The sequence below is a fragment of the Primulina huaijiensis genome, chromosome 15, assembly GCF_012295235.1.
Source record: "Primulina huaijiensis isolate GDHJ02 chromosome 15, ASM1229523v2, whole genome shotgun sequence".
NCBI classification, from domain to species: domain Eukaryota; kingdom Viridiplantae; phylum Streptophyta; class Magnoliopsida; order Lamiales; family Gesneriaceae; genus Primulina; species Primulina huaijiensis.
This window is the reverse complement of record NC_133320.1, coordinates 22,083,179-22,105,790: the sequence shown is the minus strand read 5'-3', so window position 1 is coordinate 22,105,790 and position 22,612 is coordinate 22,083,179. Positions and strand designations below refer to the sequence as shown.

The 22,612-nt window shown below is 35.4% G+C and overlaps 4 protein-coding genes across 8 annotated transcripts; 1 reads left to right on the top strand and 3 right to left on the bottom strand.

Moving 5' to 3' along the window:
• Positions 1 to 2,799: 2,799 nt before the first annotated feature.
• Positions 2,800 to 4,237, top strand: LOC140958408 (transcription factor TCP2-like). Its single transcript, XM_073415844.1, has one exon. The coding sequence runs from the start codon at positions 2,954 to 2,956 to the stop codon at positions 4,235 to 4,237; it is 1,284 nt and encodes a 427-aa protein (XP_073271945.1). The 5' UTR covers positions 2,800 to 2,953.
• On the bottom strand, positions 4,153 to 9,709 carry LOC140958406 (probable lipid-A-disaccharide synthase, mitochondrial). Of its 4 annotated transcripts, XM_073415840.1 has the most exons (10): positions 9,539 to 9,709; positions 9,003 to 9,250; positions 7,942 to 8,041; positions 7,683 to 7,788; positions 7,365 to 7,585; positions 7,097 to 7,175; positions 6,485 to 6,723; positions 5,840 to 6,066; positions 5,567 to 5,758; positions 4,153 to 4,279 (listed from the first exon to the last, which is right to left on the bottom strand). In XM_073415840.1, the coding sequence occupies exons 2-9, from the start codon at positions 9,239 to 9,241 to the stop codon at positions 5,587 to 5,589; spliced, it is 1,383 nt and encodes a 460-aa protein (XP_073271941.1). In that variant the 5' UTR covers positions 9,242 to 9,250; positions 9,539 to 9,709; the 3' UTR covers positions 4,153 to 4,279; positions 5,567 to 5,586. The 4 variants fall into 4 exon arrangements, with proteins under 4 accessions (XP_073271941.1, XP_073271942.1, XP_073271940.1 ...); XM_073415841.1 differs by lacking the exon at positions 4,153 to 4,279 and having other exon boundaries at positions 5,277 to 5,758; positions 9,451 to 9,709; XM_073415839.1 differs by lacking the exon at positions 4,153 to 4,279 and having other exon boundaries at positions 5,277 to 5,758.
• Positions 9,710 to 11,130: 1,421 nt separating this feature from the next.
• LOC140959416 (protein TIFY 5A-like) lies at positions 11,131 to 11,478 on the bottom strand. Its single transcript, XM_073417255.1, has one exon. It carries the CDS (start codon positions 11,476 to 11,478, stop codon positions 11,131 to 11,133), a length of 348 nt encoding a protein of 115 aa, XP_073273356.1.
• A 3,378-nt stretch (positions 11,479 to 14,856) lies between these two features.
• LOC140959974 (uncharacterized) lies at positions 14,857 to 20,722 on the bottom strand. Of its 2 annotated transcripts, none has more exons than XM_073418056.1 (11): positions 20,459 to 20,722; positions 19,946 to 20,122; positions 19,791 to 19,849; positions 19,401 to 19,466; positions 19,161 to 19,268; positions 19,027 to 19,093; positions 17,863 to 17,947; positions 17,293 to 17,453; positions 16,442 to 16,543; positions 15,823 to 16,045; positions 14,857 to 15,226 (listed from the first exon to the last, which is right to left on the bottom strand). In XM_073418056.1, the coding sequence occupies exons 1-11, from the start codon at positions 20,495 to 20,497 to the stop codon at positions 15,093 to 15,095; spliced, it is 1,221 nt and encodes a 406-aa protein (XP_073274157.1). In that variant the 5' UTR covers positions 20,498 to 20,722; the 3' UTR covers positions 14,857 to 15,092. The 2 variants fall into 2 exon arrangements, with proteins under 2 accessions (XP_073274157.1, XP_073274158.1); XM_073418057.1 differs by having other exon boundaries at positions 19,946 to 20,095.
• Between the last annotated feature and the right edge of the window lie 1,890 nt (positions 20,723 to 22,612).

Below are 22,612 nucleotides of genomic sequence, written 5' to 3'. Positions count from 1 at the left end.
CTTCGATCTGACTTCAATTATATACTGATCAGTAAATCCAGAACACATAACAATAATCAAATCTCAATTCATAATCAGTCATGATACAAATCTGATATCAAATCTCAGTCAATTTCTTCCGAAAATCATAATAATTCTATACAGTACTCGTTCTTCAATCTGGTTTCGATGATACGATGTCTACTATGTCAAGAACAGCATATATGAATCATATCCGATTCTGACAATATCATAATTTCAATTCATGTCTAAACGTAACAAAACTTACATCCTGTTGTAGCCTGCGTCGATAAGAACACAGTACTGTACTCAGATTCCAAATCAGACGGACGGATCGAAATATAAAGGCGTAAGGATTTTTAACCTTTCTTCCCTCGAAGCTTCTCTCGTTCTTTCTGAATTCAGAATTGAAGTATGTATATATATATATATACATACACGTAACATGCAACAAGGCAAATGGCTCATCCTACATGCAACACGTCTCGCGCATATGCGCGACCTTCCTCGGCGCATATGCGCGAGACATTCTGTCTCGGCGCGTAGCCTCACGGCAGCTCGCGCATATGCGCGCCCCACTTCCGCGCATGTGCGCGAGGTTCTCTGGAATTCACATTTGGCTACTAGACACCTCGCGCATATGCGCGCACTGACACCGCGCATATGCGCGGGGTCTTCTGCCCAATTCGCGCATGGCTCACGCATCAAGTCGCGCATGTGCGCGAATGCACTACCCTCGCGCATACTTTGCGTCTTTTCTCGTCTTTCCTGGTCTAGTACTTACCGTCCATAATTACCGTGATTAATCAATAACTCATTTCAGATTAATCTCAGATTACGGTAATCAAATCTCGGGCATTACAAGGTACATGTAATTATTCATTATTATTATATACTTACTTTTATTTTATATTATTACTGTTATTTTATTTGTAATATATACACACACACACACATAATTACTGCCCCTATCACATACTAACCATTCAAATTCCACTACAAATCATTATAATTGATAAATTATTCATGAAAAACTTAAAAAAAAATTAACGTTATCTCGAAAAATAATATTTTTAAAATATATGAATTCCACCATTATTTTTTTAAAAAAAACACTTATTATTCAAATAATAATTTCAAATTATAACAAATAAATTATAATTATTCACAATTTTATATAAAAATAATTAACTTAACTTACAAAATAATTATATTATACCAAAAAAACCAATTTTAACTTAACTTACAAAATAATTATATTATACACAAAAACTAATTATACATACATGCAAATTGCAATGTCTGCATATGTAATTATTTACGCTGGTTATTGTTATTTTTTGCTCTCCGCTCCATATTGATATTTTATGAAACTATCCCATATGTTACCATTATAGACTGATTATTAGAACACATTTACTTCGACTGATAAATAATATTGTGATTATTAAAGTATCTGAATATGATAAAATAATAATGTTAAATTAATATTATGTGGTTTGATCGACTAATTTTGGGATCACGTGGATTATTTTACCCTACTATCCATCAATCTATGGATATGGATACAGTAAAAATGTCAAGGGTGATATTACCATTTTCATTCCAACTATTTGATTGTACTTGGACTGGGCTCAACTTTATACACAGATCATTTGAATTTGATTTTAGTTGGCTCACGCTTACGAAGCCCAGTCCAATTTGTCATAAAAACACAGGTATAAAAGAAGAATTTGATGCCGAGTCCAAGAAATAAAAACATATTCAAACCAATATTTTTCTCAGTTTTAGAATGGATTATTTGTATTCTAACACCCCATATTTTATGTAATTTACACTTACCTCACTTGTCACTTGACATGTTATCATTTTTTACATAAACGAAAGATATAAATGTTTTGAAAATAGGTGATACTCCATGGGTCATCTTTAGTCTGAATCATCTTTAGTCCTAGTTTTGGGTAATCAGAAAGTCAAGAAAGTTGAGCAGGTCGACCAATACTCAGAAGGAGCAGGGCTCGCAGCTAGAGCTCGGGTAGTACAATTAGTAGAGAATGTTTCATATCACGGTCATTTACCTAAACACCCGAGTACATGTGTCATCTCCTAGTTCAGATGTCTGGGGCATCGTGTCTTAATCATTGTTAGGAGGTCTTCCGGCGCACGTAAGAGTGATGTGACTAGGCTGAAATAAGTATGTATTGTCAGACTTATCAGTGACAAAAAACAAGGACGACCATACCGTCATGAGTAACAGTTGGACACTGAAAACAAAATCATCGATAAGCTTATAAACTCCAATAGTTTGAAGATTATATGAGTCAAAGGGTATCTTGTTATGTTTTTTTTTTTTTTTTTCCAATCACCTGCAAATTATGAATCGGATTGAAATAAATAAATCATCTAATTTTTCATGAGCATGGAGCACCAAAATCTTGGTTCCGTTTTTTCCTTTGTGTAGTTTCAGTGCTGCCCTGAGTCAAGGTAGTTCTGACTTCTGAGCCTATATACACAGGCTGACAGGCTTTGTTCTTTTGCTTTATTTCTGAATAGAGCTTTAGGGCAACCCAAGACTAAATGCCGAAGTCGTCCGTCGTCTCTCTGAGCTGTCGCTGTTATTGATAGCGAAAAATCTTATGGCATAATTTTTAGTTTTTGTTCATAATCTCTCTGTTGTCGAAGTATATCTTATGAAAATGTCACTACAAAAGACAAAGTTGGTCATTCAATGCAAAGGACAGGACATCAACACCCACACCCCACCCACCTCTTGGCTGCACACCAAATGTTCTCTAAATCTTGATACCTAAAAATAAATTAAAAAATATGATCTTTTTCATCAAGAATTTTCTCTGTCACTGTCCCTTTATTGCTTCGCCTTTCTGAGTGGATAACATTCATAAGAAAGCAGAAGAGGTGAGAGGGTCTTGAGAAAAGGAATGAAAGTGGTGGTATGGAGGTAGTTGAAATTCCAAGAATCAGCTGTTCTGGTGGAAAGGCCGATGTTCAGCGTAACGCAGATGAAGAAGAAGAGAGAGAGCCCAAAAGGCGGAGCGCCGTTCGTGTTGTAGATCTCGGTGGTGGCGTTGGTAGGTTCTATGGCTGGCCTTCTTCAAGAATCGTCAGGGTTTCGAGGGCCTCCGGTGGGAAAGATAGGCACAGCAAAGTTTTGACGGTGAAGGGGCTTAGAGACCGCCGGGTGCGGCTTTCCGTCAACACTGCAATCCAATTCTATGATTTGCAAGATCGTTTGGGCTACGATCAGCCAAGCAAGGCACTGGACTGGCTGCTGAACGCCGCAGCGAGTTCCATTCAGGAGCTGCCATCGATAAGCAATTTATTTCCCGACAGCCCTAAGCAGCTTAGCGACGAGAAGAAGTCTAGCACCGGCGGTGGTGATAATATTGGGTTCGACTCGGCTGAAATCCACATGAACGGCGGCGACTGTCAGAATTACCATCATCCCCAGCGAAAAGCGTCCAAATCCTCTGCCTGCAGTAGCCCATCTGAAGCTAGCGAAGGTTCTGGTTTATCACTTTCCAGATCTGAGAGCAGGCTCAAAGCTTGGAACCAGGCCAACAAAAGAAATTCAGCGGAAGAGAGAGACAAGGAAAACACTTCACTTGTTAGTTTGAACCCAATTTCTCAGCATACTTCTTTTACTGAACTCTTGAGCGGCGGAGGCGGCCGTGGTGCTGCGAACGAGTCACATTTCTTCCAAAAGTCTCCGAGGCAGTGGTCCTCAGCTCCTGTGGATTACTTCACCAGTGGTCTACTTGGCCCACCTGCAACACCTGTGGCTTCACCATTATTCAGTTTAGGAGCGGACCACCATCAAGAACTGCAGCATTTCTCCTTTGTCCCAGACCACCTTGTCTCGGTTGTCAATGCTGCTACTGCCGGAGCAAAAAATGACGATAACAGTAACCGCCAAAACGGAAGTAATGCATACAACCTGAATTTCACCATGTCTTCTTCTGCTACTTCTTCAGGCCTTTCAGGCTTAAACAGGGGGACCCTTCAGTCCAATTCTTCCTCACCGTCTCTGCTGCCTCAACTCCAGAGGTTTCCTCCCATACACGGACCTACAAGTTTTTTCATCGGCACCGCTGTGCCTGTCGAGAATCACCACCAGCTTCTATCTGGATTCGATGCCCGCCTGCAGCTTTATTATGGAGATGCTCATGTTAATGATAATGGGAGGCAATCTGGCCAGAAGGGAAAGGAAAATAACTGACTTTATTGAAGATATTGTTCCTCTGAACCACATCTTTTTTTCCTGGTAATTTTCCTTCTGTTTTTCTTGATTAAAATCATACCCATGATTAAAAAAAAGCCTAAATTTTTAATTATGACGATTGCAATTGCTTTGTGTTGTTTGCTTATTGTCTCATTCTCTTGACATTGGTTTTGACGGTTTCTTCAATATTGTGAATCTTTGTGCATTGCATCGTGGGTATCTTTGGAGTTTATGTCAATTTCTTGGTTTCAGTGAGAGTGATTTTCAATGGCAGCATCTATCATTTGTTCTCTAATTATCTCTAACACGTGTTCACAGCCCTGTCGGTGTTACTTGTGGAGTGTTGGGAAAACAATATTTTTGCATTGGACAAATTTTCACTAACTTATTACATTAGCTAACGATTGATACAATTCTTGACTAAGGCCAATGAGCTTCTTTCTACCCGCTCAAAGTATATCCTTTGGACTCGAGACCTGGCATTACTTTGACACGATTGGATACTTGATCTCGTGTTTCATAGTTGCCATTCAAGAATATACATACTCCGGATGTGACATTTAGATTGCATCTCAGGTTCCTAGAGAGTTGTAACTTGTAACCATGATCATAGATTTTATTAATAAACTTCACACAGCAGACATTGCACGATCATATTTATGCATATGCGCCTTTAACATTGTCACATTGTAACATCGGCAAGTAAAGCTTTATTAGGCTGAGATTCTTTTTATCCAAATTTGATTCAGGTACACTTAGCAATACATTTGCTTTCCTGCCTCAAACAGGATCCGTTTTCAAGAAACACCACACGTTTCTGCTTTGGATCATGACATATTTGTGGTCGATAATTTGTTTCTGAATTGGTGCTGAGTTTTAAGTTTATATATTTTGTTGGGATGTCTCATACCGCTACCTGATTTGATTTGCATGTTTGTACTAGATCAAGTGGAATCAAAGTTTGCAGTTGTCATACCATTATAATTTGAACAAAGTTGAATCAAAAGTTTAATCATTTAAACTTTTGCGGTTTTAATGATTTTCTATCTTTAGGAACTATGATTGAAATCGATTTGTTCCCAATTTAAGTTACGAAAACAATTCCTATGTTTGATCATGAGTTGAAGCCAATTTTGATAAAGCTAAGGAAGTCTGTTAATCGAGTAAGAGCTTTAAAACTCATCATGGTTATGCATATATATCTGACTTGAAGAAAGTATTTGGTACTGGAGTTGGCTTCATAAAACTCACACCACTAGTGAAATTAACCAGAAATTAAACAAAGGCTTCTTTAAATAATATGAACCAAAAAATCTAGTACAACACAGTTAGAAAATTCAAAGGCTTCAAGAATTCAGTACTACATATGCTGCGATCATGCTTGGTGCAAACTCAACGAGTGCAGGTTCTCCCTCTGTTAAGTTCCTACTTACTCTATTATTAGGACTCAGTGCATTGATGAACTTACCAGCAGCATCCATCTGTTTTTTGCGGAGGCCCTCGTCATTCATCAAGTCCCTGCAACATCACAATTCTTGAAGTTCTAGCATCATCAACTCACCAGTTTCTAAAATTTCAGTCAAAGAACATGAAACTTACCTGAGTAGCAGAGCCAAGTGTGAAGGAGTGCATGCTCCAAACAGAGCTTCAGGAATTATGGCTGAATTTAGGATAATGTTAGGAAGTGAGATGTAAGGTATTTTAGCTTTGTATCTTATGAACCATTCTGTCAGGATATGGGCGCGATATGCAACCACAAATGGTAACCGTGCAAGCTGCAGCTCTACTGCAACTGTCCCAGATGCGCATAATGCTACTCGACTTGCCTGCATCACATTGAAATTTAGCTGGATCAGCATCATTTGTTTTGATTTTTCTTATTTTAATTTTTAAGGCACTATTTTATTTGAATCTTGTACACCGAGAACTGTTCAAATGCCCCAGCATATCGGTTTACAAACCACAGCCCGCTCGAAGTCAAAGTGTACAAAACACCAGAATTTTGAAATGTTCGGTTTTTCAATAATAAAGGCAGCAGACTAATTCTGTCAAATTTATCCCTTTGATTGCAAAGAGTAGTCAACAACGAATCTGAGCTAAAAATGATTCAGGTTAAATTATCAACAATCTATTGCATTTGTGCCACTGTTGAAGTGCTATTCAGACAATTACTTTACTCAAGAGGCAATATTTATAGAAAACGATAGCCAAATAGCTTTGCTGATAGTATATCAAGGGTCTTACGCTGAAAGCATTATACTTGATGCGGGATGTGACGCCTGGTACCAAAACAACTGGCACTGGCCACATACCGACAGCCTTCCTGATGCAATCTTCCACTTGCTTATTAGGTGCCACATAAATAACTGCTGTTAACCCGGAGAACTCATTTTTAAGTAGTTCCAAGGTGTGTGAAAATATTGGAAGCATGCGTGTGACCTCTTGTAATCTGCTTCCAGGGAGCACTGATATGATTGTTGATCCTTCATGTATCAATACCAATGTGCTTAATACACGATAAACTTCAAAGACGATTCCATGAAACGTTGATTAAAATCTAATGCTGTTTTTGTCAATCTGAAGCATTAAAATTCATTTTAAAGAAAACATGGAAAGACTGAGAACGGGTAGTCTTTTAAGTCAATTTAAATACGACTTTTGTCGCCTCTAACATTTATCATATACATCTTATATCAACTTAAAAGCAACCACTTTTATGCTAGCTATGTCAATAAAGGTAGTTGATATTCTAAAGAACTGACAATCATGATAAATTTTAATATACCAAGTAGAACTAAGTACAAACCAGCTGTAAAGTAAAGCAGCAGAAGTAAAAATAAATTTCCATCATTCTACCTGACGAAATCCCATGTACATTCCTGAATTTTTCTCCATCCCCTTCAACCCTCCATTCTTGGTCTGTGCTTTTTCCAACCTGACGATCAAATTCCTCAAGAATAACACGACTACAAGAAAAATATATCAAGACTTTCTTTATAGGAAACATCAGATAAAAGAAGTTTTTATAATCTGTATCTCGTATATTGTATCTCTTCATAAGGCAAACACAAATTTATCAGCAAACGAGGCCTTCATATGGCTAATGTTATGCATATGAGTTCACCTCAAGTTCGAAAATATCTTCTAATGTTGGGTGACCCACAAATGTTGCGAGTAGTCCATTTGACCTACAGACTTCTGCCTCAAATGGAAGGATGCAGAAAACATGATCCACAAAGTCTGTAAGCCCTTTAAGTCTAGTTTCACCTCCTCTCCAGGCCCAGAATGATGGTGCTACAAAGTGAAAATGTCGAGGACAAGCCAGTCCAAGCTGACCATATCTAGCTGAAAAAATCATTGCCTTTTATTCCAACACCATTTTTTCCTTGGCCAAGGAAACTGAAAGTTAAACCAAGAATTCTGACATTTGAAATAAATTTACCTCGTAAATGCTTCAGAAAACGAAAGGAAAACCCTTTTGAATCTACTGTTAACACAACATGAGGCTCGAAAGAGAGAGCGGACTTCACAGTCTCTTTCAACTTTATCTGAAATTTGATGTTCTGGTCAGTGATTGCAAAGAAATTGGCGAGTTTCATAAATGACGTACATGGATACATAACATTGAACATATATTAAATAATGAATCATTTCTAATGATAGGTTTAAGTGGAGCACATTTAGCGTAGTTCACAGCTCACCCTGAAGCTACTAAGATGTGGTAGCAACTCCCAGATGCCCATTATTGCGAGATCTTCCATAGGAAACAGAGACTTCAACCCTTGTTTTGACATCATCAGACTGAAAAAAGAAAAGTAGGCACAATGAAATTATATGTCTATGACGTTTGTTCATCTTCTACAATCTTATGCTTTTAACAAAACACAGATTTGGGGAGCCTCTTGTAAGCTGGAAGTTTTTAAAATCGTGCTTGGCTTGGAAAAATCATGAATATACATTTTAGCAGGAATGACAGAGGAATCTCAACATGCACAAACAAATGCTGAATTTTGCCACCAAATTTATTGCATTGCCACACAATATTATGACATTGCTCTAGCGAAATATTTGTCGAAATTCACTCCAGAGCAACTAGATACTGAACCATGGAGAAACTAAGAAAATCTAATAACTACAGACACTCAAGTATTATTTATTTCTTAGGAAATCATCAGCTGGTTACAAATAATATTGAGAAATGTGCGTGTTCAGCAGAGCTGCCCTTGTTTAGAGGGTTTATGGATGACTCAAGTTTCAATTATTTTGAGAAGTGCAGAAACTTCTAGGTGCAAAGACAGAAGCTTGCGAAGCTGGGAGGTAAATATAGGCAATTTCTATGATATGAGACAACCTTAAAGTTGCATATTGACATTGTCCAATCTCAATGGCCGTGTATGATGAGAGGGGCAGATATTTACTTACTAATGATAAACATAATTGATACAAGACTACAACAAGTGTATTTGAGCTATAATTTATTTTAAAATTGAATATATTTTAAACCTTTTAACCAGAAAATAGAAACTAAAAAGACAAATGCAACCTGGTACCATACAATCGACAGCAAAAAATTCCCTTGTAATCATGCAAAATGGGTAGAATTCAAACCGAAGTAAAAATTTCAAAAACTGGAATAATCACAAACTATCAAATTATCTATGAAGCCAGTGTCATGACAGACTTGCTAGTAGCTAAAATTTGAAAAGAACTGGTGGTGAAAAAAGCGAAATCACTGAGAAAGAAATACATAGTCTATATTTACCCGCCCACACCTGTAAATCGAACGGGCAAAGCAGAAAGCTTTTTCAAAGAGTTCATGAAACGCGATGCAATAATGTCACCAGAAACTTCTCCAGCAACTACGAAAACTCTGAGTTCCCCATCTTTTGAGGCCAAATCTCTCACGGTTTCTCTGGCATAACAAGATAGTGATCTTTTCATTATCTGGAAAAACATCACATTCTGGAAGATCTTCACATTCCACACACTTCTGAGAAACATGTTTCAATCCTTCAAAAGCAGCATACAAAAAGTAAGCAAAACATCATATATTCTAGTGAGCTAAAGAAAAAAAAGCAAGCAGCAACAAGAAAATGCAGAAATCAACAAAAAAACGTAACTTTAGGTCTAAAATGGGCAAACTCCATTAATCCCAATAAATATAAAGTATGCAGAAAATAAAAATGGCGTTTTGTTGGACTGAATTTCACTTCCTCAAAGAAAAACGTTAAAAGAAATTTTTGAAGGGTTTCAAGTGAAAAATAACTGAATTGAAAACACCATCCAAACTCAACATACCACAAAGAGTAGCGGTTTAGAGGATATCAAGTCCAATTGAGCGAAACGTAGGAATGAACATTCGGATTCGATAATATTCGACTCCAATGGAGCTCAAAATTCACGCAACCACGGTTTCTGAAAGTTTCAAAAGGAAGAAGAAATAAGAACCCTCTGAAAGTTTCCTCAAATGTCATTAGTTTTCAAATTTTATTATTTTCCTATAATAATAATAATGATAATAAGATAAAAATATTTTTATAAATATATATTTTAAAAAGTTTTCCACGAATTTGTTGAGGCAATTCTCAATTTAGTCTTATTTTGTATTCTGAATTCGATTTTGTCCTCTATTTTGCAATTTGAAAATTTTGTTTCTAAAATTCTAGTCTTGCTCTATTGGATATCTAAGAATAGTTTCACTTGCAGTAGTGATTTTGTATATAAAAAAACAGTAGATCTCTTGTGAGACGATCTCACGAATTTTTATCTGTGAGACAAGTCAACCTTATCGATATTCACAATAAAAAATAATATTCTTAACATAAAAAGTAATAATTTTTCATAGATAACCCAAATAAAAGATATGTCTCTTAAAATACGACCCGTGAGACCGTCTCACACAAATTTTTGCAAAAATAAAAAATAAAAAATATCACTGAAGTCAATTTAATGTAGCAAATCTTGCTTGGATCACAATCCAAATTTTTATGGTGATTCATAAACATGTATAAAGTACTTAATTTTATGCTCTATTATTGTGTCATAATTTTTATTAATTTATTGAGTTACAAATTGTAAATGTTTTACTTAGGACTTTGCGGCTAACCAGATTGTCTTACGATTAAATTATATCGAAAATTTCTCTTGATTAAAAAGAAAAGATTTGTGGACACTTCGATTATTTTGATCATGTTGATAAAGACAAGTTCTTGTTTACTATCTCAAGAAAGACAACCATTATATTGTTGTTTCTTAACAAATCATTATACTCACCTGAGTACAAAAACTCATTTTAAATGCATCTACGAGTCAATTTGTGAGACATATTAAGCTACCCATGAAAATAATATTTTTTATGCAAAAAAATATTATTTTTTATTATAAAACAAAGTTGATTCATGTCACGAACAAAGATATACAAAATCGTTTCACAAAAGACTTACTTATGACCGATATAAAAAAATGATTTTCTTCGATGGTAGTATACTATAGGTTCGATATGCATTCATTTAATTGGATTTTATGTATACATACTAATTTTGTGGGTAAAGTATAATTAATTAATTTCAAACAATATCTTTTTTTTATCAGCCTAGGTCTTGTATGAGGTGGATCACAACTGGGCCCAATAACCACAAAAGGTCCGACTTCGTCTGAACGCAGGAACAACGATACAGGAGGCCATGGCTGCAACCAATTTTCCCACACTCGAATTGAAGATTTCATGTGAATTAAAGAGCCAAATTAATTGATCTCACGCGTACGTACGTAAGATCCAGAGGCCCAAAAAAAGGAAAAAAAGAAAAAAGAAAAAAAGAGGGTAATATTCAATGAGTATAAATTAAATCGAAACGAAACAAACGGGACACGATCCGAATTCAAAGAACATGCTATTGCATGCAGTATTGATAACGAACAGTAGTATAAGGAGATGTTGATTGGGCTCTGGTCTTCCTCTTCTGAAGAAACCTCTGCAAAGATCGCTTCATGTAAAGACCAGTAGTAGCGGTCGGGCCCGGTGTCGTCTCTTGATCAAGCTCTCGTCTTGCCAGCGTTATGATGGCTCGAGCCTCAATCTCAGTGACATCACAAGTAGCAATTCTTCCATTGTAGAAAATACTTAGTTGCTTCTTCTCAGGAGCAGCATTGCAGTCATGATCATATTCATACTCATGCGAGGAATGGTAAGATACAGAAGGAGTACCAAGCCGAAGCTCCAGATTGCAGTTGCTATTCATTTCTTGATCTTCTTCTATATGTTTTCAATGGAATATATGTGTGTGTATATATATAATATATAGAGAGAGACAAAAGGTTTGATTTGAAAATGAGAAAAAAAGGGTCTGTAAAATAGAGTATTATATATGCAGATTTTGCGTGGGGGAGAAGGTGGTCCGAAACGGCAGCGTTTCGTTCACACACGAGATACACACAGACTTGAGTCCGTCCGTCCCACAAGCAAAGAAGAAACGTGTGAGGAGTGTCAAGTTAAATAAGCACGTGTAACACGATTTTGCTTTCGCGATTTCCGGTCCGCCCGCATTTCTGCAGCACGTGCGTGGGTCGGCCACGTGACTAATTTACACTAGAGGTATATTATTATTATTATTATTATTATTATTATTATTATTCTCAATTTTGTTTTATTTTTAATTGATTGATACGTTTATGTTCTATGTTAAAAGTACATAGACATGCAAGTCTCCATTTTTCGATTTAAAATTGTAAAATCATTTTCTATATTATACATTGACAAGAACATTATTACAAGTTTTAAACATTATTATAATTACTAATCACGAACATAATAGTTGTATACATGAAATAATATTTTATTATTATAATTATAATTCCAAAGGAAAGGAAATAATATAAATATATTTATAAACAGGTCAAGCATTAAATAATCTGTATAGAGAATGAGATACTCATGAGCCAGAAAAATTAGCTAGGGAGAGAGAAAGAGACGAAAATTAAAAATTATAGAGATTTATATAAATAAATTAAAAAAAAAACCTTCACCAACACACTACTAAACAGTGGGTTTACATTAGTAAAACCATGCGTGATACAGGTGGGAATAAATTTTTTTTTTTTTAATGTAATATGATATTACTGATATCCTCAGGACCAATAATGCTCCTGCATGGGATTAAAAATATAATCCATTTGAATTAAAATAAGCAAATGTGGTTAATGGGGTTAGCTTTCTTCACGTGTCAGAATATTCGTGAAATTAATGTGAACCCTAATTGAAAAGAAAACGCACCCGCAAATATTAAATCTGGTAGATTTCAAACCACCAACGTCTCAAAGTGTATCTTTGCTATACGTTTGGTCTGCAAGAAGAAAAAAGGTCAAACTCCGGCAAATCATACCAAACATTTTTGAAAATATAGCCTCCATTAAATTTCGGCTAATTAATCATGTAATAATACTCCAAGTCTTCAAGTTTTGAACACCCAACATTTCATCACATTTTCCCCACTTCGCCAGCTCCGGTTAGGTTATATATATATATATATATATATATATATCTTGATACTTTTAGCGCAGTGGAACGAATCAAAGGAATTGAAGAGCTATATCTATCTATGCTTGCAAAAACAACAAAAATTTATAAAGAGAATTAAGTCCGACTTTAGTCGTACGTCTTTGATGTCACATACCCACATTTTGCTCATAAGTTTAATATAATAATATATACTTGCTCTTTGAAATTACTTGAATCCGGACAGTGATAATTGCTTGGATGATTCACTAATCTCTTTTGACAAATATTCAATATCCTGTAGTGCTTAAGCTAATAATGTTCAAATTTTTTCACTATCAAATAAATGAAGGACTTTGAATGGACTATACTAATATAAGTAGAACAAGATAAAAAAAAAAAGCACTCCACCTGTGTATTAAAACTGAAAAGAATGCATATTGCCTCAACCCACTTCAAATAATATATCATCAGCAAGAAAGAGGTCTTTTTCGCGGTAGACCTCGTCTGCCCTAGGTCTTTGTATGCTGGCCTGTGACTGTAAATCGTAATTGGGCCCAATAGCTACTAAAGGTTTGCATACTTGGCCCAAAAGATAAATTATACCACGATGCCAACAATTTTCACGCACTCCAACTAATAGTTTATTTAATTTTTTTATTCAATTTATATACTGTGAAAAATCTATAATTTCACGAATTAATATCAGATTCAACAAAAAGTCAAATTAATATATACATAAAAAAAAAAAACAATTTCAAGAAATGGAACTAATTTTAACGAATAAGTAACCCTAATCACTGTATGTCTGTATATATATATTAATGTGGTATTTATTTATTGTTTGTGATTGTAATATTGCTAACGAGAATAAGGGGATGCTGATTGAGATCTTGTTTTTCTCTTTTGAATAAACCTCTGCAACGATCTCTTCATGGAAAGACCAGTAATCGCGGTTGAGCCAAGTTTCCTCTCTCGATCAAGTTCTCGTCTTGCAAGCATGATGATGGCCCGAGCCTGAAGCTCCGTAACATCACAGGTAGCAACTCTTCCATTGCAGAATACAGTTGCCTCCTCCTCCCCAGCTCCGCCCATCGTATCACGTGAGGAACAATGATGATAATATACATGAGAAGGAGTAGCGAGCCGAAGCTCTAGCTGATCATCGCAGTTTATCTTCATTTCTTGATTGTATTCAACTCACTCAACTTGAAAAAGGTTTTGATTTGAAATGAAAAAGAAAATCTTGTAAAATAAAGTATTTATATATTCAGACAGATACTTATTTGTTCAAACACGAAACACACACGGGACTCTGTTTGTCCCACAAACTAAAATAGAAGAAACGTTTGCAAAATATAAAGTCAAAATAAGCACGTGCGTGAGTCGGCCACGTGACTAGGGCCTCATGTGTGTGTATATATTTTTTATATTTATATTATTATCTTGTTATTGAGTCTGAGAAATTTAAAAGAACTCATTTTTGATGTTATGGTCATTTTTTTATAAACCAAAAATACCCTTATTCTTATAAAAATTCAAAACATTCCATTTTTTGGTTTATTTAAAATGTCATCTAACTTATTTTATTAAATTAACATTTTATCTGTCCACAATATCATAATAAAAATAATTATCTATAATTTGAATTTTTAAATTAAATAATCATATATTTCATAACAGAAAAAATAAATTTTTTTTATTAAAAAAACATTTTAAATTTTATTACAATCTCTCGAATTCACAAAAAATATTTAACATCAAATTTTTTTACTATGTGTACATGTATCACGTGCGAAGGGACATTCATATTAATTATTGTTCTCCATTGTGTTTTATCATCACTTAATTAGGCTGTTTCAAAAATATGGCACTAGTGGCAGAGTTGAGAGTTGCCCATGTAATTTCTTCAAAATTAGCGGGCAGTGTTGGTTAACCTTCAAATATCAGAAATTATCGTTAAAGAACAGCAACTTGCAATCTACCAGGTTCAGAAGAAGAATGAGTTTATGAAATAGAGTCTTCAGGCTTTCAACACACAAAAATACTGCATTACTTGAGCATTACATTGAGAGATTTTCACGAGATTTAATGTCTCTTTGATTAGAGTAAATTCAACCCTCTGTGTACACAAAACAAATCAGATTTTTATGCATAAAATAGTCAAGTTTGTTTTGCTTTGATATTTTTTTCCCACGAGAGTTTACCTCGTGCTTTCAAGTCTTGCCGGATAAAACACATGGGATCAATACAATCTTACAGAATAGAGTTATCCATCAAACATAGAAAACCAACACATAAAATAAAATCAAACAATATAGCAAAAGAAGTATATGGTTGAAGGTGAAACACGAGGTGCCTTCATTGGAGTATGTGGCTGCCATAGTCCTCGTTGAATTTTTCATAACGATGCGCATGGAGATGAGCCGAAGGTCTAGAGTTCTTTAAAGCCACCTCAATATCTTCATGTGTAATTGGTCCAACATTTGGCAACTCTGCATACAAATGAAACACCACAAGACGAGAAACTTATGTCATTTGTGTTTTTTGATGTTTCAAACATATAAAGTTCATAACATAAAACTAAATTTACATAAGCTAAAGGAGAGAGAAAAAATTATTATCAGCATGTAGGACACGAATCACAAAATAAAGTCCATAAATTTTGACACGAAACTCATCGTATCATTGAAAAACTACAATTGGTCCAGAGTTAGAAGGTTCTCAAACACAAACCCTGATGTTTTATCTTCTTTGTCAAAATGTATAAAATATCCAACATATTGCCCGACTTGAAAATACTTTTCTCCTAAAAAAGTGGGATCACAAATCTTGACTTTTCCAACATTGAAATCCAACAAGCAAAATAAGACGATTTTTCGCAGTTCTATTTTCTGGATGAAACTTTTATCAAGCACGATGATCCAGCTCAAACTAAAATACTATCAAAAGGTTAACCTCTCTAATATAGACTGAAGATTAAGAAATATAAATTTTAATGTGTCAGGTAGATTTTTCGCACTTCTCTTTTCTGCATTGCTTTTTAACTTGAATTCTACTGAGTCTCCTAATAGAAGATAGCAAGGCATACCGTCCTCAGGCACCAACTCTTGTTTCTCCTCAAGATATGCCATTACACGCCGCACTGGTTGCATTGCAACCTCTTTGCACAATATACGAATATCTGAACCTGAAAAACCTTCAGATCTATCCACCATTAAATCGTAAGGCAGTTCCTCCCCCTCAGACTTTAAAGGCAATAATCCCTCAAACATAGCTCTTCTCGCTTCTCGTTCTGGAAGAGGTACCAATATCTGAATCACATAAGAAAATAAGTTATCGATCCCTGTCATTTGCCTCTTTTTTCTTCCCACAACACAATAAATAGTCATTGCACATTAAATCCTATAAAGCATTCACACACGTCTTCATGCAATTTCGGAATGCTGTAATTTTAGATTCAGTACAAGATAGATGCAAACTTGAAATTAAGTAGTGGCTGATGAGAGTCTAGGATTTGTCTGTGCCGGCATGCATCTTATTTTCTCTAAAATGGTAAAAGAGGCAAAAAAAAAAAAAAAGAAAAAAAAAAAAAAAAAGAAAAAAAAAAGAAGCAAGGCAGCTTAGAAATCAATCTCAATTCACATATATTTTCTTTCACCTAAAAAAACGGGTCAAATGATGTGTCATAGGCCCATTTGACAACATACCCGCTTCTCAAGACGCCTAAGCATTGCTCCGTCTAGTTCCCAGGGGAGGTTAGTAGCCGCCAAAACAAAAACAAGTTCTTCAGTTTGCATCAATCCATCCATCTGCAGTTTAAGTGACCTTCTTAGTCTTCGCTAAAGAACAGCTTAATGCAGGATGGAGCATCTTAGACAGACCAACACCAGGATATCGTTTGCAGCCAACATGAAAAAAAGTCGATGCATATGCTAGAAAATGACACCATTTTGAACAAATAGCACAACATATTCAGCAGAGGCTTGTGAATAGTAATCCTCAAAGGTCATGAAATATTTCCTTCGAGAATCTTCCTTAGCCAGAGGCTAAGGTAAACCAAATGTGTAGATGTGACTAGAAAAACATAAATGTTCCATGGATACTTCTTTAATGCAATTGAAGAGATAATTTTCGGTGTCGTTTGAATTTCAACTAATATTTTAGAAATCAACAGTGATCAGTGTAACTTTAAGACCTCTTTTCCACTTGAGATAATTTTCGGTGTCGTTTGAATTTCAACTAATATTTTAGAAATCAACAGTGATCAGTGTAACTTTAAGACCTCTTTTCCACTTGTATTGGCATAGATAAACTTTAGAGATCAATGATATCAAGTCCCTATTTTTGACTCCTCGTTTTTCAACTCACAGTATAATCCCACGCCCTAGGAGATGACAAAGGTTAAAATTAACTCGAATATCAAAGAAAAAATAAGTGGGAGGTAGAAACATATTTTCTTTAACATTCTTATGGTTCGACAAATGTTAACTAACCACAAAGTGGCATTTTTTAGAACTTCATCGTGAAATTCTAACATCTATTAGCACCAATTTGTAACCTGTATAAGTAATTCCGTTTTCAAACGCCTGCTTGCTTCATGTTCACTGCGTCCTTCACCTCGTTGGCCGATAATGGCATCAATTTCATCAAGAAATATAGTTGAGGGTGCATGATGCCTAGCTAGGTCAAACAGTACTCTAACCAGTTTTTCCGAATCACCTGCAACAGTGATGCAATACAATCCTCAAAAGAATGGATGCCAATTCTAGTAGGACCATCTTATTTAATAAAATAACATAACTGTGTGTTGTTACTCATTTTCAAGATGTGGAGTACAATGAATTCAAGGACCAGAATGAACTATCTCAACAGTCTAACAGATACAATCCTCATAATTCCGGGGAAGGGGCGGAGATCAAATATATATCATTCGTATTAACCACACGGTACGAGGCATTCCTGACTGATCTACAACTTGTAATGGAAAAGGAAAGAAAAGGTAAAACAAGCAAGAACATAGAAGTAACATAATTTATTTTAGCAGTCACTACAAAGCACAAAGAGCAACAAGGTTAGTGGATTCGAATACAGATGGTATCATAAAAATTGGGACACCACAACATCATACCCCGCCATTTACTGACAATCGACGATGCAGAAATGTTGAAAAATGTGGTCTTGCACTCAGTTGCAACAGCTTTGGCCAGCATAGTCTGTTGGTTTAAAGATTTTAAAACAGATATGACAAATCAATAAAATATCATCAAATTTCATTAATCTTTTACTTAATCTATGCCATAAATCATACATAAGTTGTGTGATTAACGTTTATATCCATGTACGCATAGTTGTAACGGGTGCAAGGCGAACTAAGGTGCAAAGAGTCCCGGAGCCTGAGGCACAAGACGAGGTGTGCGTCTTATCGAAGCAAGACATATCAATTAATTTTTCAGAAAAATATATATATCTACTACTATTATATGGCAAAAGTGCTATTATTAAATTAAAATAATTAGGTATTTAAGTTGTGCAAAATTATATTACTGGGAAAAAAAATTATCTATTATTATTATATAACAAAAATGCTATTATTAATTATTTAGAAAAACATGGTAAAAATATATACAATTTTTAGTATGCAGTATTTAAGGGAATCTGTCATTGTTGGCAAATCTCTTCTTTACTTTTATTTTCTCATCTAGATTCTTGAAATTAATTTTTAGTACAAGGGAATATGCCATTACTAGCAGATTACTTTTATTTTTCTTCCTTACCCTAGTCACTGTAGGAATTTTCTCCATTAATTTGTCAAGTTGATTAATTTAGATCCTAGTTTATGGCCTACAAGACAACAACCTATCTCTATACACGTAATTTTCGAATACTCGAGGAATAAGAGCAAGAATTCTCTCAATTAAATAAAAAAACAAAAAACAATTTGCTCAGGCGTGCTCCCAGGAGAGCCTAGCCGCATGCCTAGGTTTGACTGAGTATCCCGCTGCATATCGGTGCATACTCAGTTACTCACCCACAGCAGAGTCACCTGGTGGCTCCAGAAAGTGCCAGGCATGTGCCTTTTACAACTATGCGTGAACGAATAACTCTTGTAGGCATCTTATCAACTTCTACATCCAAATGCATTAAAGTATTTTAACAGAAAATAACTTTCAAGTGTTAACACAAATGTTTCCAGTTCAAAAATGGCAGCAGTTAAAAATACTGTATATTTCAATTTCATCGGAAAGCGGAAAGCACAAAAATATAACAGCAGAGGTAACGTAGACAAAAGAACCTTCCCAGTTCCCGAGGGGCCAAAAAGTAGAATGCCTTTCCACGGCGTAAGGAGACCAGTGAAGTACCTGTAAAAAGGTTGAAACGGAAATTTGAAGGAGTCTAGAAAATCAAATTTACATTTATAGAACTTACTTAGGATATTTTATTGGCATAACAACGGCTTCTTTGAGTAGGCGCTTGGCATTCTCTAACCCTTTTATGCTTTCCCATTTAACATCTGGACTTCCACGAATGATGTCCCTGCAAAGCAAAAGATAAGTAAATACCGAAGATTTATCAGAAGTGACACAAGTTGAGGAAGTTAAACCGATAGCATCCATTGGAAAAAATGAGAGCTTCATAATTCATGTAGCCAATAGTGTCTTTATTTGCCTGCATAAGCTCTCTGCCAAAGCACGCACTTCTGCCGACTCAAATGGAGGAAGCAAAGATCTTTGCCTGTAACAAGGACACAGATGGTTACTAGATGCCCAGAACAGTAGAGGACTTTCCAATGAATTGATTTCAATGATCTAAACAGAATTCATGAGCTGCAGATAGGATGAGATGTGGAAGGATATTATTGTACAATACTACAATGGCTATATGTTCATATAAAGTAGAAACATTTTTTACATCAAACTTCATCACCAATTGCGGGTAAAAAACTTAACTCAAGCTGATCCTATGCTACTACACAGTAACTTTTTCAATCTCAGCAATTAATTAAAATTCAAATATACAATTTTACAGATTCTACAGGAAAGGGAAGGAAGATTGTACGGCTTTTCATAGACTCCAATGGATGGGGCTCCATATGACTGCAGTGAATTCACCCGATCCTTTACCACAGTAATTTGAAACATGTCAAAACAATCAAGCTTTTGAAAAAATGAAAACTCACAAGTCCACATCTCCCTAAATCCAGAGCATAGTACCTGGTTCTGGAACTGTTCGTAGATAGCCAAGTCAGCCGTGTTCTTCACATGTCCATTTCCATGTGATGTCCCATTCAAACTATTCCCGCTTGGTACAGTTTGACCATTAGCAGCCGTATTTATTGTGTGAGCTTCGCTCTTCCTCCCAAACTTCACATCATAAAATAACTTAAATTCCTAAATCGCACACCCAGAAAAAAAAATCGCTACATAAACACCGATTCTCTTCATCAAAATCTAACAGGTTAAGCTTCAACAAAAACATCCAACAACCACAACAACCAAAAAAAACGAAAAAGTGGACATGCAATTGGGAATTAACCTATCAAATCATACTCGATACAGAGTGTAGTAAATTAGTCAACAAAGGACTGCAAAAAGATGCGCTTCTCCGATTTTACCTTGATATATTGCAATTGCAATTGCCAGTACAACACAAACAATTGCATACACAGCAAAACCCAAAATGCATGCGAATATGAGACAGAACAGATGACAAAATACTCAAAGTACCGGAAAAGACCAGCGGGTGGGCAAAGGCTCGTCGGCCATCGGGAATACGGTTCCGATCGGACGGGAGGACTTGCGTGACGCTTCTCTTCCAGTCCAAAATCCACACACACTCGCAAGAACGAGTGCGTGTGTTCAATCTAGTGTCGTCACAGCATATGAACTACAGAGATCGAGCATGTGATTAATAATTTGAAATGCTGAAATTGAAAAGGAAAAGAACTGAATTTCTGATTATGTAATATCTTTATTATCTTTACTGTTTTATAAAATTTGAGCACCGTAATCGAAGTTTTTTCGTCACATCTTATTATATCTTCGTTATTTTATATTTTTTTCCTTAAAAAATTATATTTATTAATGAACAAAATCGACAAAATTATATTCACCAAATTGTAATTTAGTTTCTCTTTTTTAAATTGTGATATTAATCTTATTTAAATATAAATTAAATTAATTATAAAAAATATTATATAAAGAGGTAACACATGTAAAACATAACTATTAATAGTTAGAGTGGACAAATCTAGATTCTCAAATAGTTGCAGAAAAAACGCATGGCCGTGCTTATTTGGAGTCAAATGAATCCAATGACTCAAGCACATCTCTTTTTTGGGGCCCAAAATTTTTTTTAAAAAATTATTATATATAACACTATATAGCCCCCACATATACATCTATGAAAGTGAAAGGAAAAATCAAGTTTGTGAAGAATTAGTGCGGCCGAAACATGAATTTTATTATTAAAAAAATCACTCGTAAAATTTTAAGAAATTATCGGTCATCTTCGAAATCAAATTCAGGAGTGGATGAATTAATCTAGCTGATAATAAGTTGTTGGTATGATTTACCAAACCAGTCTAGTTTTCTTATCGAGGGTGGAGTAATGGTGAAAAGCATAGCGGATTAAGGACAAGTATCACGAGATGAAAAATTGAAAACGAGATGAAAGTATAACGAGATGAAAAAATTGAAAACCCTAAAGGCCCCATGGAATCAGTCCATTCGTTCACCATATCAGGTCCAGCTAAGATCAAAATTCAAAAGTGAAAGGTTGAAAATGTGTATGTGGGGCGTATCAAGAATGTGTGATGATTGGCTGTAACTTATATGTATATTTGATGTTGAATTCGGTTGGTGAGTAAGACAGCTTTTCCCAGTTATTTAGTTGTGTAAAAAGTGAGAGATTCATTCAAGCTATTAATGTGGCTAAAGATTGTTTGCGCTTGATCATCAGCATCTTTTTATGTGATACCCATATGAATAATGATTGCATTTAGAATCTCAAATGTTCATATTGCTTATAAAATCTTGTTGACTGTCCCGGTCACAGTAGCAAGTGCAGAGCGAAGTTTCTCAAAGTTAAAGCTCATCAAAACTTTTCTCCGATCAACCATGTCACAAAAAAGATTGAATGAATTGGCTATGTTATCGATTGAGAAAAAAATTACTGAACAACTTGATTATACAAACTTGATTAGTATTTTTTAGCTCTAAAACTGTTAGGCGGATTGTTTTTTAGTGATCATTTTGGACATGTTTGATATTTTTATTCGTTTAGTTTTTCATATTGTCTTTGACGTATTGATTTAATTTGAAAAATTGCTATGGAACTAAAAAAAATATAAACACACATTATGATTAAAAGGCCTCATTTTAAAAGTTAGACTCAGGCCCATATATTATTAGGATCGACCCTGGAAAAACGTCGTCACCTTCTGTTACATGGTGGTGAGTCAAGGATCAGTTAGAATAAGTCTTCCCGACATGATCAAGATGATCCTCATCCTTGGAACATTCCATGAGTGCCACGAGAAATGGATCAGTTTTGGTGGCGACTCCTTGTCGATGTTGATTTCTTGTGGGAATCTCCCAAGAAAATAGGATTCTTTTGAAATGGAGAGGAATGACATATGGAAGTACTGGTGGTATCACTAATTGTTGTGTATGTAGTATAAGTTTGGCCACCGTCGACTTCTAATTGTGGTGTATGATGGAGTATAAGTCCGGGGACTGGTGAGCTGCCGACAGTGGCCGGAATGTTGGAGTGGCGTAACGGGTTCCGTTGACATCTTCTTCGGACTCATCGGAGTGGATTTGGACGTTATAGTTGAATATTGCAGGAGTTGGAGGCAGTCCTACAAGTTATGATATCAC

Coding starts and splice junctions, on each gene's coding strand:
- LOC140958408 (XM_073415844.1), top strand. CDS start 2,954: ATGGAGGTAGTTGAAATTCCAAGAATCAGCTGTTCTGGTGGAAAGGCC.
- LOC140958406 (XM_073415840.1), bottom strand. CDS start 9,241: ATGTTTCTCAGAAGTGTGTGGAATGTGAAGATCTTCCAGAATGTGATG. Junction 7,586..7,682: donor TTTTCTGAAGCATTTACGAG/GTAAATTTATTT, acceptor TGATTTTTTCAG/CTAGATATGGTCAGCTTGGA. Junction 6,067..6,484: donor TCAAGTATAATGCTTTCAGC/GTAAGACCCTTG, acceptor AATGTGATGCAG/GCAAGTCGAGTAGCATTATG.
- LOC140959416 (XM_073417255.1), bottom strand. CDS start 11,478: ATGAATAGCAACTGCAATCTGGAGCTTCGGCTTGGTACTCCTTCTGTA.
- LOC140959974 (XM_073418056.1), bottom strand. CDS start 20,497: ATGGCCGACGAGCCTTTGCCCACCCGCTGGTCTTTTCCG. Junction 20,123..20,458: donor CCACCCGCTGGTCTTTTCCG/GTACTTTGAGTA, acceptor TGTGCGATTTAG/GAATTTAAGTTATTTTATGA. Junction 16,046..16,441: donor TTAGGCGTCTTGAGAAGCGG/GTATGTTGTCAA, acceptor TATGTGATTCAG/ATATTGGTACCTCTTCCAGA.